The 14,799-nt window shown below is 38.1% G+C and overlaps 1 protein-coding gene across 1 annotated transcript in view; it reads left to right on the forward strand.

Moving 5' to 3' along the window:
- Positions 1–14,799, forward strand: part of LOC127860461 (protein TANC2-like) — a 30,686-nt gene that overhangs the window by 9,487 nt on the left and 6,400 nt on the right. The window contains exons 7-14 of the mRNA XM_052398542.1: positions 3,283–3,424; positions 4,596–5,742; positions 7,289–7,520; positions 8,708–8,944; positions 9,700–9,873; positions 11,104–11,188; positions 11,957–12,214; positions 13,592–13,767. Of these exons, the coding sequence (XP_052254502.1) occupies positions 3,283–3,424; positions 4,596–5,742; positions 7,289–7,520; positions 8,708–8,944; positions 9,700–9,873; positions 11,104–11,188; positions 11,957–12,214; positions 13,592–13,767 (2,451 nt within the window). The remainder of the gene's footprint in view (positions 1–3,282; positions 3,425–4,595; positions 5,743–7,288; positions 7,521–8,707; positions 8,945–9,699; positions 9,874–11,103; positions 11,189–11,956; positions 12,215–13,591; positions 13,768–14,799) is intronic.

Genomic DNA, 14,799 nt, shown 5'->3' on the forward strand with positions numbered 1-14,799 from the left:
GAGGGAGTGGGTCTTCAGTGACATTGATCTGGTAAGTGGACCCTTCAAAACGAATTTCTGCCAGTGAAATTAAGATTGTATTCAATGGCCTGTTAATCAGTAATTATTGTATGTTATGAAATAGTTTACCATACTTTACAAGCTTATGTATTACATTATACCTGTCAAGTCTCACAGTTTCACCGTGAGTCTCATTTTTTTAGCTCATCTATTTTTTGAAAAAAAAAATGAGCTATTGTCATCACCTTGGCGTCGGCGTTGGCGTCCGGTTAAGTTTTGCGTTTAGGTCCACTTTTCTCAGAAAGTATCAATGCTATTGCATTCAAACTTGGTACACTTACTTACTATCATGAGGGGACTGGGCAGGCAAAGTTAGATAACTCTGGCATGCATTTTGACAGAATTATGTGCCCTTTTTATACTTAGAAAATTGAAAATTTTGGTTAAGTTTTGCGTTTAGGTCCACTTTTCTCAGTGAGTATCAATGCTATTGCATTCAAACTTGTTACACTTACTTACTATCATGAGGGGACTGGGCAGGCAAAGTTAGATAACTCTGGCATGCATTTTGACAGAATTATGTGCCCTTTTTATACTTAAAAAATTGAAAATTTTGGTTAAGTTTTGTGTTTAGGTCCATTTTATTCCTTGAGCATCAAAGCTATTGCTTTCATACTTGCAACACTTACTAACTTTCATAAGGGGACTGTGCAGGCAAAGTAATGTAACTCTGACTGGCATTTTGACAGAATTATGTGCCCTTTTTATACTTAGAAAATTGAAAATTTGAAAAGTTTTGTGTTTAGGTCCACTTTATTCCTACAGTATCAAAGCTATTGCTTTCATACTTGCAACACTTATTAACTACCGTAATTGCTCTATGTTTTCGGACACTGTAAGTTTTCGGACACCCCCTTTTTTAGCAAAAATAATTATTTTTCGTGACTCTTTATTTTCGGACACACGAGTTTTCGTCCGTTATTTATGTCTCTAAGTTTGGACAGTATATTTTACAGCGCTATTTTACCAAATTACGAACCTGTTTTCGATATCTAATGACACTTCGATCATGGGGTTTTACAACCAGATTAACATCATAAAACATTGCGGGTGCATGCCTGAGGGCAATGGACCATTACATTTGCGTTATTGGGTAAATAGCCTTGTAAACCGGTATTAAACAATGGTTTTGCCCGACAGCATAAGCGTTATGACAATTATCATGGGTAGTGCCAATTAACAGTTCAATTATCTACCGAATTGGTACTACCCCTTCTCAGTAAAATAACTGTGACAAATACTAAATATATCAAATTGTGATGTACCCTATTACAAGTTTTACGAACAATGGAAGGTGTTACACAACAACTATGGGAAATGAACAAACAAAGAATTCATAGTTTGCTTTTTTTATTGCGTTAATTACAGGTTCATACATGCGTGTATTGGTACATCACATGCTCATTTTTGAACTCGTTGGTCAAGATACAACCTTGAAGTAACTTTCTGTAAAATAAATTAAGCATTTACAATTATTTAAAATGCAGTGCAAACATGTATAACTGTAATTTATACTATACGGCATGGTATTTTACAAGGGCGTGCTATTACCGGTAGTCGTTGATACAATTGACGCTATTTTCGGACACTTCCTTTTTCGACTCTTAAGTTTTCGGACACCTGTAATTTGTTAATATTTTTCGTATCTAAGTTTTCGGACACGAAAAAAATTAATTATTTTTAAGTGTCCGAAAACATAGAGTGATTACGGTATCATAAGGGGACCGTGCAGGCAAAGTTATGTAACTCTGACTGGCATTTGGACGGAATTATGGGCCCTTCATACTTAGAAAATTGAAAGTTTGGTTAAGATTTATGTTTTGGTCCACTTTACCCCTAAAGTATCATAGATATTGCTTTCATACTTGGAACACTCAAAAACTATCATAAGGGTACAGTAAAAGGACAAGTTGCATAACTCTGGTTGTCATTGTTACGGAATTATGGCCCTTTTTTTACTTAGTAACTTTTAATATATGGTTAAATTTTGTGTTTCGATCCACTTTACTTCTTAAGTATGAAGGCTATTGCTTTCAAACTTCAAATATTTTCATGCTATCATGAGGTTACTGTACCTGGCAAGTTGAATTTTACCTTGACCTTTGAATGACCTTGACTCTCAAGGTCAAATTATTAAATTTTGCTAAAATTGCCATAACTTCTTTATTTATGATTAGATTTGATTGATACTTTGACAAAACTACTCTTACCTGACATACCACAATAGACTCCACCCAAACCGTCCCCTGTGCCCTCCCCCCCCCTCCCCCCCACCTCCCCCCCTCCCCCCCCCCTATTTTTTTATTTTTTTTAAAAGATCATCTCACAAATGACCACCACACCCTCACACTATACCCACCCCCCCACCCCACTCCATCCCCCCCCCCAATTTTTATTTTTATTTTTTTATTTTTTTATTTTTTTTTAAAGATCATCTCACAAATTACCACCACACCCTCACACTATACCCCACCCCCCCCCAATTTTTTTTTTTTAAACGGTTATGTTTGAAATACCGTCCAACCATCGCACCCAAAAAATCCCCCCCCCCATCGCCCTTCCCCCACCCCCACCACCATAAATGTCCACAACCCCACACTATACACCCCTCTTCACTCCACCCCTCCCTCCTTTGAGATTGAAAATGAGAGTCCCTTCACCTTTAAAAAGAAAATAGATGAGCGGTCTGCACCCGCAAGGCGGTGCTCTTGTTTGGCATGCAATGATAGTCTCACGTTGACTAAGTAATTTCTTACGCATTTCTTAAAAAAAAAAAAAAAAAAAAAAAGTAATGTTTTGATTTCATAAAATGTTGTATAATAACTACTGAGACGGGCTGTTTTAGTGGTTTCTAACCTAAATACCACATGTACTGGAAACTGTTTAATGGTGTTAATGTATCAATATCACTACGTCACCGATGTCTATGTAAACACTAAAATAGGCTGCAACATGTCAGCAAGTGGCTCACCGGGGAAGAAAACAACTACAAGCAAAAAAAGGGCTAATTTCTGAAAAAAAAAGTCTTAATTTTGCTCAGGTAATAGCCCCAAAACGCACCACAGACGATCTAGGATCCAAAAAATGTCCAGGGCGGCATGCCCCTTTACCCCCCTAGATCTGGTCCCACTCTCGGCCACTTAAGACCCTTGACAGGTGTGTTACATGCCATTTTTACAATCCTTTGTGGCTTGTGACTCATGATTATGTCGCCACTTTCAGTCGTTGAATGGTGACCATGCAGTGACAGACCAGCCCTCAGGCGTTATCATCGTTGGTGGAATGGGGACAGGAAAGACCGCCATTGTCGAGCAGCTAGTGGCGCACAGCTGCTTTGGGGAGGGAAATGCGGCACTTGTTTCTGGTAAGGAGGCGTGTAGGATTAGGATCCGTATTTTTGTTTTAGGCGTAACATTGTTATTTTAGCTCATTTGCCTAAAGCATATTGGAACATTGTCAAGTCCATTTTTCTGGGAAGAACCAGTACTTGGTGTCTTTTGGGGACCTCAATGTTTGACTGGGCTTCTCACAATTATTTTGGAGGTGGTCATAATTAAATTGAGTTGATACTTATTCATCTGAGCTCAATTGCATAGAAAGCCTGAGGATTATTGAGTAGAACGAGTTGGGTAGAACCAGTACTTAAAAGTGTTTAAAGAGAAGGATTTTAGAACGCTCTGACAGTGGGAGTCAAATCAAGACATCCTGATGCACTGTAGCTCCAATATAAGGCCGATGACGGGGTCCAAGTCACAAGACAACTTTATACACGGATTCGCATTATAAGTTCTGAGCTCATTTATTCATAAATGATTGCAAGGTTGTGTTGTTATTCGCCAATACATGCATATGAAACCTACCGTATTGATAAATGTATACATACCTCTTTTCTTATAGCCATATCCCATTATCCTATATAATTATTCATTATTTAAAAAAGATTCTGACCATGTATGACGATATATGTGTTTAAGAATTTTATAAACACAAACATACACCATTTTTCGGAAGTGTAAAATGAACAGTGCATTATAGGACAGAGGTTTCATGTGGCACTCTTCAGATTTAATTGTAACAACCAATGGATGAATGAGTTTAAATTAGATTAAGTGCAATAGGATACAAAGCAATGTTTTAAGGCAGATGCCATTATGCACTATTCCATCAGGATCTAATTAAATTGATTTGTTTACAGGTTCTGTTAGCTTATTATGAAATTGTTATATAATTTTTTTAGATAATTTTATTATAATTGATTTCACAATCAAATTGTTTGCTTCAAAATACAGTTACTATAGTAGTTTTTTGTACCATTACAAATATTGAAGTATTTCAGTAATTCATAATGATTTATAAAAAAAAAAGTGGAAACTAATAACGTTGCTAAAATTGTCTGCATTAATTATGTTTATAATATTAATTTATATTTAATTAATAATATTATTTAATAAATAAATAATAAATATATTATAATTAAATATAATAAATAATTGAAAAATAAAACAATAAATTGATAATAAAATAAATATTTCCAGCACCAAGTAGCCGCCAAGCGACAGATCGACTCCACAATGGCGTAAACTACAGCCCAAACTCAACGCTAAATCAAAACAAGAACCTCAGTGGATCCAACACTAGTCTCAACTACGACGCGCTTCGAACGCTCGGCTCGCAGGTTGTGGCGTATCACTACTGCCAATCGGACGTTAACACAACTTGCATGGTGCCGGAATTCGTTCACAGCCTCGCCGGATATCTAGCGAGCGCTCCAGCACTGGTCTCTTATCGGGAGATCCTTTTACAGGATCCACAGCTTCAACACACATTAAGCGTAAAGGAGTGCCTTCAAAATCCTTCAAACGCGTTCGTTAAAGGTGTTCTAGAGCCTTTGGAACAAATCCGGCAGTCGGGTAAAGTTGATGCCGACACGTGTTTAATTGTGATAGATGGTTTGAATGAGGCGGAGTTTCATAAACCGGATTACGGCGAAACGATCGCCTCGTTTATTGTGAATCATATAAACAAGTTTCCGTCGTGGTTAAAACTGGTGCTTACGGTGCATACAAGTATGTTGGAAATAACGAACTCGCTGCCGTTTCCTCGTATTTATATCGATAAGGGCGAGGGTAACGATATGCTGGTGAGGGATCTACAGGAATACGTGAATCACCGGGTGCAATGCTCGGTGCAAATCAAACGCAATATGGCCATGAAATCTCTCGATGCGACCACCCAGGGCAAGCTAGCGGCGCATTTACAGACGCTCAGTAACGGGTCTTTCCTTTTCTGCAAGCAGACCCTGGATTTAGTCGAACAAGGGCACGTTGTGTTGAAGAGTTCCAATTATAAAATTCTGCCAGTGACTTTATCGGAAGTGTTCTTATTACAATTTAATATAAGATTCCCGAGTGTTCGCTCTTTTGAGAAAGTGTCGCCAATTCTCGGGATCGTGTTGGCGTCACTTTATCCTCTTAACGGTGATGAGATTTTCGATGCCTTAAATTCGGGATTTACCGATCGTTACGTTTCGAAGGAGGACTTTCAGCAAAGGTTGGGGCAAATGTCCGGACTGTTATATCACAGAAAGGACAACAGATTCATGTTCTTTCATCCGGCATTTCGAGAATGGCTCATTCGAAGGGATGATCATGACACCAACCAAAAGTTTCTCTGTGATTTGAGGTAGGAGGGCAGTGTTTTTTTATGCCCCTGGATCGAAAGATCAGGGGTATATTGTTTTTGGCCTGTCTGTCTGTCATTCATTGTGTGTGTCCCAAAACTTTAACCGTGGTTAAAGTTTTCCGATAATTTTTGAAATATTGAACATAGCAACTTGATATTTGGCATGCATGTTTATCGCATGGAGCTGCACATTTTGAGTGGTGAAAGGTCAAGGTCATCCTTCAAGGTCAAAGGTCAAAAAAATTCAAAGCGGCGCAATAGGGGGCATTGTATTTCTGACAAACACATCTCTTGTTTCATTTAAAATATGGTCCAGTAATGGGCACCATTCTCAATAGAAAAAAGTATATAATTTTCTGACATTGGAGCTAAAAATTCATAATTGAAGGTTTTAAAAAAAGGAGAAAAGTTTTTGTTTTATTCTTCAGATCTCAACATTTTGCTCATCTCCCATCCAGCTATATAATTTCAACCTTTGTTTATAAATATTATACTGAAAACACTTATTCTCAATTTTAAAGCATTTTTAAGCAAAATAACAACAACACTTATTTCCCAAGTTTAAGTCACAACGCCACAAATTTTCCGAATTCAAAGGAAAAATACATATATGAACTAGTGCTGATTTTGATACAAAACCGGACAAAGTTTTTTTTGAATCAACATGCAAAAGGATGTATTCCCTTCATGCAGCCACCCCCTTCTGTAATACATTGCCACTGGGCCTTGAGACATTTCTGGGGAAAGGTGTTCATACAGTGATTTTTTTTTGCCCAAAATTACATTCTCTTACAGGCTTTTTCCCGATTGCTATAAGTAAAAAAAGGCTGTTTCCCAACGGTAAAAAGTAACTTTTTTTCCCCAAAATCTGACAAAAATTTCTCAAAATATGCAGAACTTTTCCTATAAACTCAATAATTGGTTTTTTATTGTTTATTATACAGCAATTCAATTCCTTAGCACTTTATATTATAAATTTTAGAAAGCAGTTAAAAATGCACTTATAAAAAATTGGTATACTGTTATTTATAATCATAAAAATTATGTTTAATTTTATAAATATCATGGTCTATTGCGCTTTTTTTCCCAATCAAAAAGGCACAGGCTGTAAAATATAAAGCAAAAAAAAAACACTGTCATAAAAACTGTGTTATAATGCAGGGCCCTTGTTTGGCCAATTTTGGGGCCGAAATTCGGCCCAATTCCCCCCTTAAAATAGTATACTTTTCCCCCCTATTTCAGCTAAAAAATACCCCCCTCCAAAAAACTTTTTTTTTTTACTTTCATACCTATGCTGCCAGCTGGTATCGTGCTATTAACCTTTGATTAAATGCATACTTATGTAAATTACATTTAAATATACCAATTTTAAGTGTTGAATGGTTTGTGAAAAGATCTTCTAGAAATTCCCCTTTTTGCCCAAAACGATGCGAAACTTTAAGTGCCCCTGGACCCATTCCCCGAACATGTAGCAAGGTCCCTGTAATGTACACTGTTAACCAATACATGAACGGTGCTGACATTTTCTATCCCCTTTCTCCCACAGACACGGCCACGCCCTGCTAGCGTTCCATCTCTCCCGGTGCGTGGCGCCGCTCTCCCCGGAGCGCACATTGGAGCTGGGCCACCACATCCTGAAGGCCCACATCTACAAGAACATGAGCAAGCAGCGAGGCTACTCCTCACGCGACATGCAGGCTCTCTGGGTCGCGCTCAGCGCTGACAATCTGAGCGCCTCCCTCGTGTGTGAGCGGAACCTGTTCTCGCCAAACGTGAAGGTAACCTTTCTAGTGTAATTGATTTCTGTTTGGTTTGTTTATAAAGATAACCTTTCGATTTCTGTAACATTTGAAATTTTCAGGCGTAATTGATTTTAGTCACGTTTGTTTATAAAGGTAACCTTTCAGGCGTAATTGATTTTGATTTGATTTGTTTAAAACAGGTAAACTTTCAGGCATTGTATTTTGTTAGTTTTGTTTATATAGAGGATATTTGTTTGATTTGGTGGATTATCGATTTTAATTCAAGAGTGATCGTAGAAAATAATATTTTAACGAGTGGCGCAGCCACGAGTGAAAATATATATTTTCAATGACCACGAGTGAATTAAAATCAATATTCCACCGAATCAAACAAATTTTCTTTTTTTTAATGCTTTTGTCACAGTTTATATACCTTGTTGAAGAGTTTAACTAAAGAATTTCGCTGGGAAAATGACGTCATTTTGTCAAAAAAGTGACGTCATTTCACAGTAAACAATGAAAATTATCGATAATTTTCACTGATAATTTACACTGTTTAAAACAGTGAAATTATCAGTTTTAATTCACTGATATTTCTCTATAAACCACCGGAAAGCATAAAATAAAAAGGTAATCTTTTGGGCATAATTGATATCTATTTAATGTTTTATTCTTTGAATTAATTTTATTATGTGTCTGTAAATAAATTGATGACCAACTGTCAGTTGGCAAATTAAACAACTTATATAGCTATGCATGTAAACAAGACCATCTCATCATTTCAATTCCCGTTCATGTATACATTTAACAAATGAACTTTATATGCTGTTGTTGATATTTCATTCATGAATACCACCTACTGTTGATAAACCTTTAAAAAAATGTCCTCAAGCTGTTTCTGTCCCAGGTTTGGTTGCCGTCTAAAAACGTACTTATATGATCCTTGCTCAGTGAAAATTTGTATTAATGCATTTGCGTAAAGTGTTGGCCCAGAATAGCCTGTGCAGTGTGCACAGGCTAATTAGGGACGACACTTTGATTCAAAACTGGATTTTTTCTGAGAAGAGACTTCCATTAAATGAAAAATACTGTAAAAGTGTGAAGTTTTTGCACAGGCTATTCATTAGGACCTTTTTACACGTGCATTATGCCTGGTTTTCCCAGAACATGGCTTATATGTTTATGTAGAGTAATGAGTAATGGTTGTACTATTCCTCTTGTAGGTCAGTCGTCTAGTCCTGCTCTCAGGCGCCAACCCGAATACGCGCACCTTACACGAAGATAACTCCCCAGTGCTCTGTATCGCCGCTAAGGAAGGCTTCTGTGACATGGCCTCGCTTCTGCTCGAGTTCAACGCCAACGTGGATGCTGTTTCGGACACTGGGATGTCCGCGTTGTGCTACGCAGCCAGCGGGGGTCACACGGACATCATCAAGATGCTGTATCTGCGGGGGGCCAGGGTATGCATAATGTCTATGAGGGCCAGATAGTATTGTAGTGATTTTTATTATCGCGCGCTGAAAGGCGTTGCGATGTAAAAATGGTAGGCGTCATTCTGTCAGTGCATGCGTCAATTAGTGCGTGCCTCCGTCTGTCACACTGCGCATCTATGTGCAACTGCCCCTACATTTTGCATGTGATTATCTCCAATTGCTACCACACCTATTGTTAAGATTATGCAATATAGTTAATTTTTAAGGAGCTAATGCACTTTGTTTAATATTACATATAAAAGCTTCTGTTATGCAATTGAGATATTTTTTAAGGACTTATCATCCTTTGCTTAAAATTATGCATAAAAGCTTCTGTGAACAACTCCTACATTTTGCATGCCATTTAGTTTAGTTTAGTTTAAACCTATTTATTTTAGCTCGATTTCATAGAAAGCCTCAGGCTTATTTGAACTGCTCTAGACCCGTTTCCTGGGACTAGATCCAGTACTTGGTGTCTATGGGGGAGATATAAAGAACACTCCCACAGTGGGGATCAAACCGTGGCCTCCCGGTTGCTAGGCGAACACGACCTCCATTACGTCATGTCAACCCAATATTGCCCATTACGCCACAGCATGCCGTTTAAGTGCAAGTGCTGCAACAATTCACATATGGGGTAACAGTTAAGTCGTTATGCCACTTTGTTAACAATCACATAAAAATATTTTAATGAGAAGCATTCAAACCCAGTACACTGGCTAAACACGCTTCATTCCTTTCAGATGAACCATGTGGACAACAGCGGCCAGTGCGCGGCGGTTCACGCCTCCGTGAACGGTCACCTGGACACCCTGGTCTACATACTGCAATGTGATTGGCCGATGGAAGGTCAGGTGACCCAGATAGAGGCCATGCAGCAGGCGCTGATCGTGGGGGCTGCCATGGGGCATAAAGACGTAAGGCATAAACTTTTTTAAATAATTTGTTATTCAGACGTAAAACATCTACTTCATATTTGAGCGTTGCTCTGGGAAAACATGGTTAAATGCATGTGCATAAAGTTACCTCCCAGATTAGCCTGTGCAGTCCACACAGGCTAATCAGGGACTGCACTTTACGCTCTTATAGTATTTTTTGTTTACAAAGAAAGTGTCTTCATAACGAAACTCCAGTTTAAGTGGAAAGTTTTCTCCCTGATTAGCCTTTGCACAGGCTTATCTTGGTCGACACTTTACACACATGCATTAAACCCTGTTTTTACAGGCTGAGGCTCATTTGTATTAATATAATTTTGGTCTTAAGTTAAAAGATTTTCCATTAAATTTTGTACAATAAAATTATTGAGAGCCTGATGGTGAGGGGTAATTGCCATACGTAATTCAGTAAGTTGAAAATTGTTATGCCCCCCTTCAAAGAAGAGGGGGTATATTGTTTTGCTGGATGTCTGTTGGTCGGTCTGTCGGTAGACCAGTTCGGTTCCGAATAATAACTTGTGAACAGATTGATTAATTGGCTGGATACTTCCCATGTGCATTGGCCTTTGCCAGTAGATGGCCGCTATTGAAATTGGGGTCACTAGGTCAAAGGTCAAGGTCTTGTCACACTTAGAGTGAAAATTGTTTCCAATCAATAACTTGTGAACGGACTGACCAATTGGCTGGATACTTCCCATGTGCATTGCGTTTGCCAGTAGATGACCCCTATTGAAATTGGTGTCACTTGATCAAATGTCAAGGTCACTGTCACAATAAGACTGAAAATTGTGAATATGATAAGATTAACTCTTATGGTCAGTTTTGTTGCAAAGAAATCCTGTGTCAAGGCCCTGTTTGTAGGGGGGGGGGGGGGGGGGGGGGGGAATAGTCTCATCTCAGACTGGGGAGCTCTTATTTCTTTATACTTGAAACTCATTGAGTGGATTTTAGGAAATAAATGTTGCTGTCAACATTATGTGTCTCAGTATGAATAAACCTTTGAGGTTAAAGGACAAGGCCTAATGTTAAAGGTCAAGGCCACAATATAATGATACTTGTATTCACAACATTATTACAGTATCCTTATAATTTAATTAAATATATCATTTTATATTAAAAAAGGTTGAGTTCTTCCTATTCCTGAATCCCTACATTAAGTCGTAAAGTTTTTGCTCATGTTGAAACAAAACTTGATGCTGTATTTTGTTACAGATTTGTGAGTTCCTTCTACATTGCAACAAGAACAGACGGGACGATTTTGGTGTTGATGCAGTAGATACCCTACTTGGGGAAACAGGTGTGTGGTTTGAATCCTGTGGCGCGATTGAGCAATGTTCTGGGAAAGCTTGGTTTAATTCATGTGCACAAAATGTCGTCCTAGATTATCCTGCGCATTTAGCTACTCAGGGAAAACACTTTCTCTGCATACACTGGATTTTTGTTTAGAAGAGACAACCTTTAAACAATATATTCAATAAAAGCAGAAAGTTACTTCCCTTATTAGCCTGTGCAGACTGTGCTTAGAATAAAAGAACGGAGAGGTTTGCCTTGTGGTTGTTACCTCTACGTCCCCATTTAATAAAGAAATAATGGAATATAATAGCTACAACGCTGTATTTTAAGCTGGTATTAATTTTATGTTTGCCGTTCGCCATGTTGATAATGATGCCATGATCACAATGAACTTATTATTTTAAAAAAAATAAAAATGAAAACCAGTAGTTAAAATGATCCAAGGTCTCAAAATAATGAGGGGTCAAAATAAATGAAGTAACTTGAAATGTACCTAAATGTATGTTAAGTTTTTGTAATACAGTCATGTAGCTTACTTATCATAATAATGAATAAAACATTTTTATAAAGGCTTTATTATTTCCATGAAAGATAATTTCTGGTCCTTTTTACAAGTTGGATTGTGGAAAACAAAATTTATGTGTTAAAATGATGCAAGGCTAATTTTTTGCAGGAGTCAAAAATGAGAAAATTGCCACTTGCTTGCATTAAAATGCAGGATTCTGCTTCAATTGAAATCAATGAACCATACTTTTTTCCGTTTAATCCACAGCCCTAACAGCAGCCTGCCTCAACGGTCGCAAGGAGATCATAACATGGCTTCTGGACAGGGGAGCTAACCCAGAAGTGCCCAACCAGAAGTCGTTCTCTCCCCTGCTGTGTGCAGTGGAGGCGGGAAAGTGGGACATCGTGGACCACCTGCTGTCATTGGGGTCGTCGATCGAGCAGACAGACAAACATGGCCGGACGCCGCTGATGATCGCGGCATACAAGGGGCATATTGGGGTGCTGGAGATGCTGTTATCTAAAGGTATGATGAATAGAAAATTGATAAAATTGTAACCTTAGAATTAATGTTTTTTATCGTGTTTGATTGGATAGAGGGGTATAAGGATGGCATGCGTAAAAGGACATATAGGTGTGCTGAAGATGCTGTTATTCAAAGGTATATGTCATATAAAACTGATAAAATTGTAACGTTAGTAATGAGGAAGAAATTGTTTCATGCTTGGGAGGGGGATGGAGAGGGAGTGACAAATTTCTGATACATATAGGCGTCCTGTAAATGCTGTTATCTAAAGGTAGAACTTTACACAAAGGCATAAAGTCCAGTTTTCATCAATCAAACGCGGCTAATTTAAGCATCTCTCCCACTTGTGCCTCAATAAAAAAATATTGTAATGTTTGAGTGATTCTCAAATATTGTATTGTTTAATCTATTTTAAAATATTGTTTTGTTTAATTAATTTCTAAATATTGGTTTAAACGATTTTAAAGTATTGTATTGTTTAATCAATTCTAAAATATTTAACCAGGTTTTCCGAAGGAAAAAACTGGTTATTAGATTGGCGAATGTGGGCGGGCTGGCTGGCGGGCTGGCTGGCTGGCTGGCTGGCGGGCTGGCGGAATAAGCTTGTCCGGGCCAGAACTATGTCGTTCATTGTCAGATTTTAAAATCATTTGGCACATTTGTTCACCATCATTGGACGGTGTGTCGCGCGAAATAATTACGTCGATATCTCCAAGGTCAAGGTCACACTTTGAGTTCAAAGGTCAAAAATGGCCATAAATGAGCTTGTCCGAGCCATAACTATGTCGTTCATCGTCAGATTTTAAAATCATTTGGCACATTTGTTCACCATCATTGGACGGTGTGTCGCGCGAAATAATTACGTCGATATCTCCAAGGTCAAGGTCACACTTTGAGTTCAAAGGTCAAAAATGGCCATAAATGAGCTTGTCCTGGCCATAACTATGTCATTCATTGTGAGATTTTAAAATCATTTGGCACATTTGTTCACCATCATGGGACGGTGTGTCCCACGAAAGAATCACGTCAATATCTCCAATGTCAAGGTCGCCACGACTAAAAATAGATTTAAAAAAAAAAAAAAAACTTACAAAGGGGGTTAATTTTTTTTGGTCATTTCAAAAGTTCAGTTTGAGTTTTCTCCCTTTATCAGATTTTTTTTTCACAATAAAAACCTGGTTTTGTGACAATTTTGTCCCTTGTTAATTATTTAATTGATTCTTAAATATTGTACTGTTGAAGCAATTTAAAAATATTGTTTAATAGATTTAAAAAAATTGTATTGTTTAAGCTAAATTTAAAATATTGTTTTATTTACGTTAAGCTTTTACGCTGTAACATCGCATCAGGGACAACATTTTACCATCTCTCACCCAGGTGCCTCGATCCACAAGACTGACAACGAGGGTCTCACGGCCCTGTGCTGGGGCTGCCTCAAGGGTCACTTGCACATCATCCAGTCCCTGCTGGACCGAGGTTCAAACCTTCACCATGCTGACAGGTGCGGACGCAGCCCTCTGCAGCTGGCAGCATTCCACGGCGACGCACAAGTGGTATGTCGGTGATGTATCTTTGAGATGCAGTGGTGCAGTTGTGCCTTTAACTCATTTATGCCTAGAGGACTCTCCCATCCTTCTAAATTGGATCAATTTATTTCCAAAGTTAGGGATGTCTAGTATATTTATTACTATATTTAGAATATTTCTTACAGAAATTCCTTTAAGCAAACAGCGCAGACCCTGATGAGACGCCACATCATGCGACGTCTCATCTGGGTCTACGCTGTTTGCCAAGGCCTTTTTTCTAGATGCTAGGCATAAATGGGTTAATTTTGATGAACTTGAACGTTTCAATGATTAATGTAATGTTCACATTTATTATTGAGCTGTGCTCAGGACATTACCGTAATGTCTTCCCATACTAGCCTGTTCAGTCCTAAACTGGATTTTTTTTGCCACGAAGAGACTTCCTTAAAATGAAAAGTACAGAAAAAGTGAATAGTATCGTCCCTTATTAGCCTGTGGGGACAGCAAAGGCAGCTGTTGGGGGACCTTAACACACTTGCATATAACCCCATATTCTCAGAGAGGCTCGTATATTTTTCAACAGATAAACAGGGAAATAACGGTACTTGATGTATTATGTTGAATTCAAATGTCTGTCTGTCAGTCTGTCCATCTGCATAACTGGATACTGCAAATTCTTTATTAGTACTGGAGATACTTAACCCTTAAAGCGCTGGAGCTGAATTTTAAAGGCCTTTGCAAACAGTTTGGATCCAGATGAGACGCCACAGAACGTGGCGTCTCATCAGGATCCAAACTGTTTGCTATTCTGATAGTATTCTTTGAAAAAAATTGAAGAAAATGCTAATTTTAGAAATTCTGCAGACGACATTTTAGGAGACGACAAATTTCCCAGCATGCAAAGGGTTAAAACAAAACAACTTGCTTTTCTTTTGGTTGTTTTTTTTTGTGTTAAAAGGTAATCCAATTTCCAATTCTAAACAAAAATCCAGTCACAGGCTTATCTGGGACGACACTTTACGCAAATAAATTCAGCTTTATTTTCTATGAGTGGGGCTC

Source organism: Dreissena polymorpha, chromosome 15 (genome assembly GCF_020536995.1).
Source record: "Dreissena polymorpha isolate Duluth1 chromosome 15, UMN_Dpol_1.0, whole genome shotgun sequence".
NCBI classification, from domain to species: Eukaryota; Metazoa; Mollusca; class Bivalvia; order Myida; family Dreissenidae; genus Dreissena; species Dreissena polymorpha.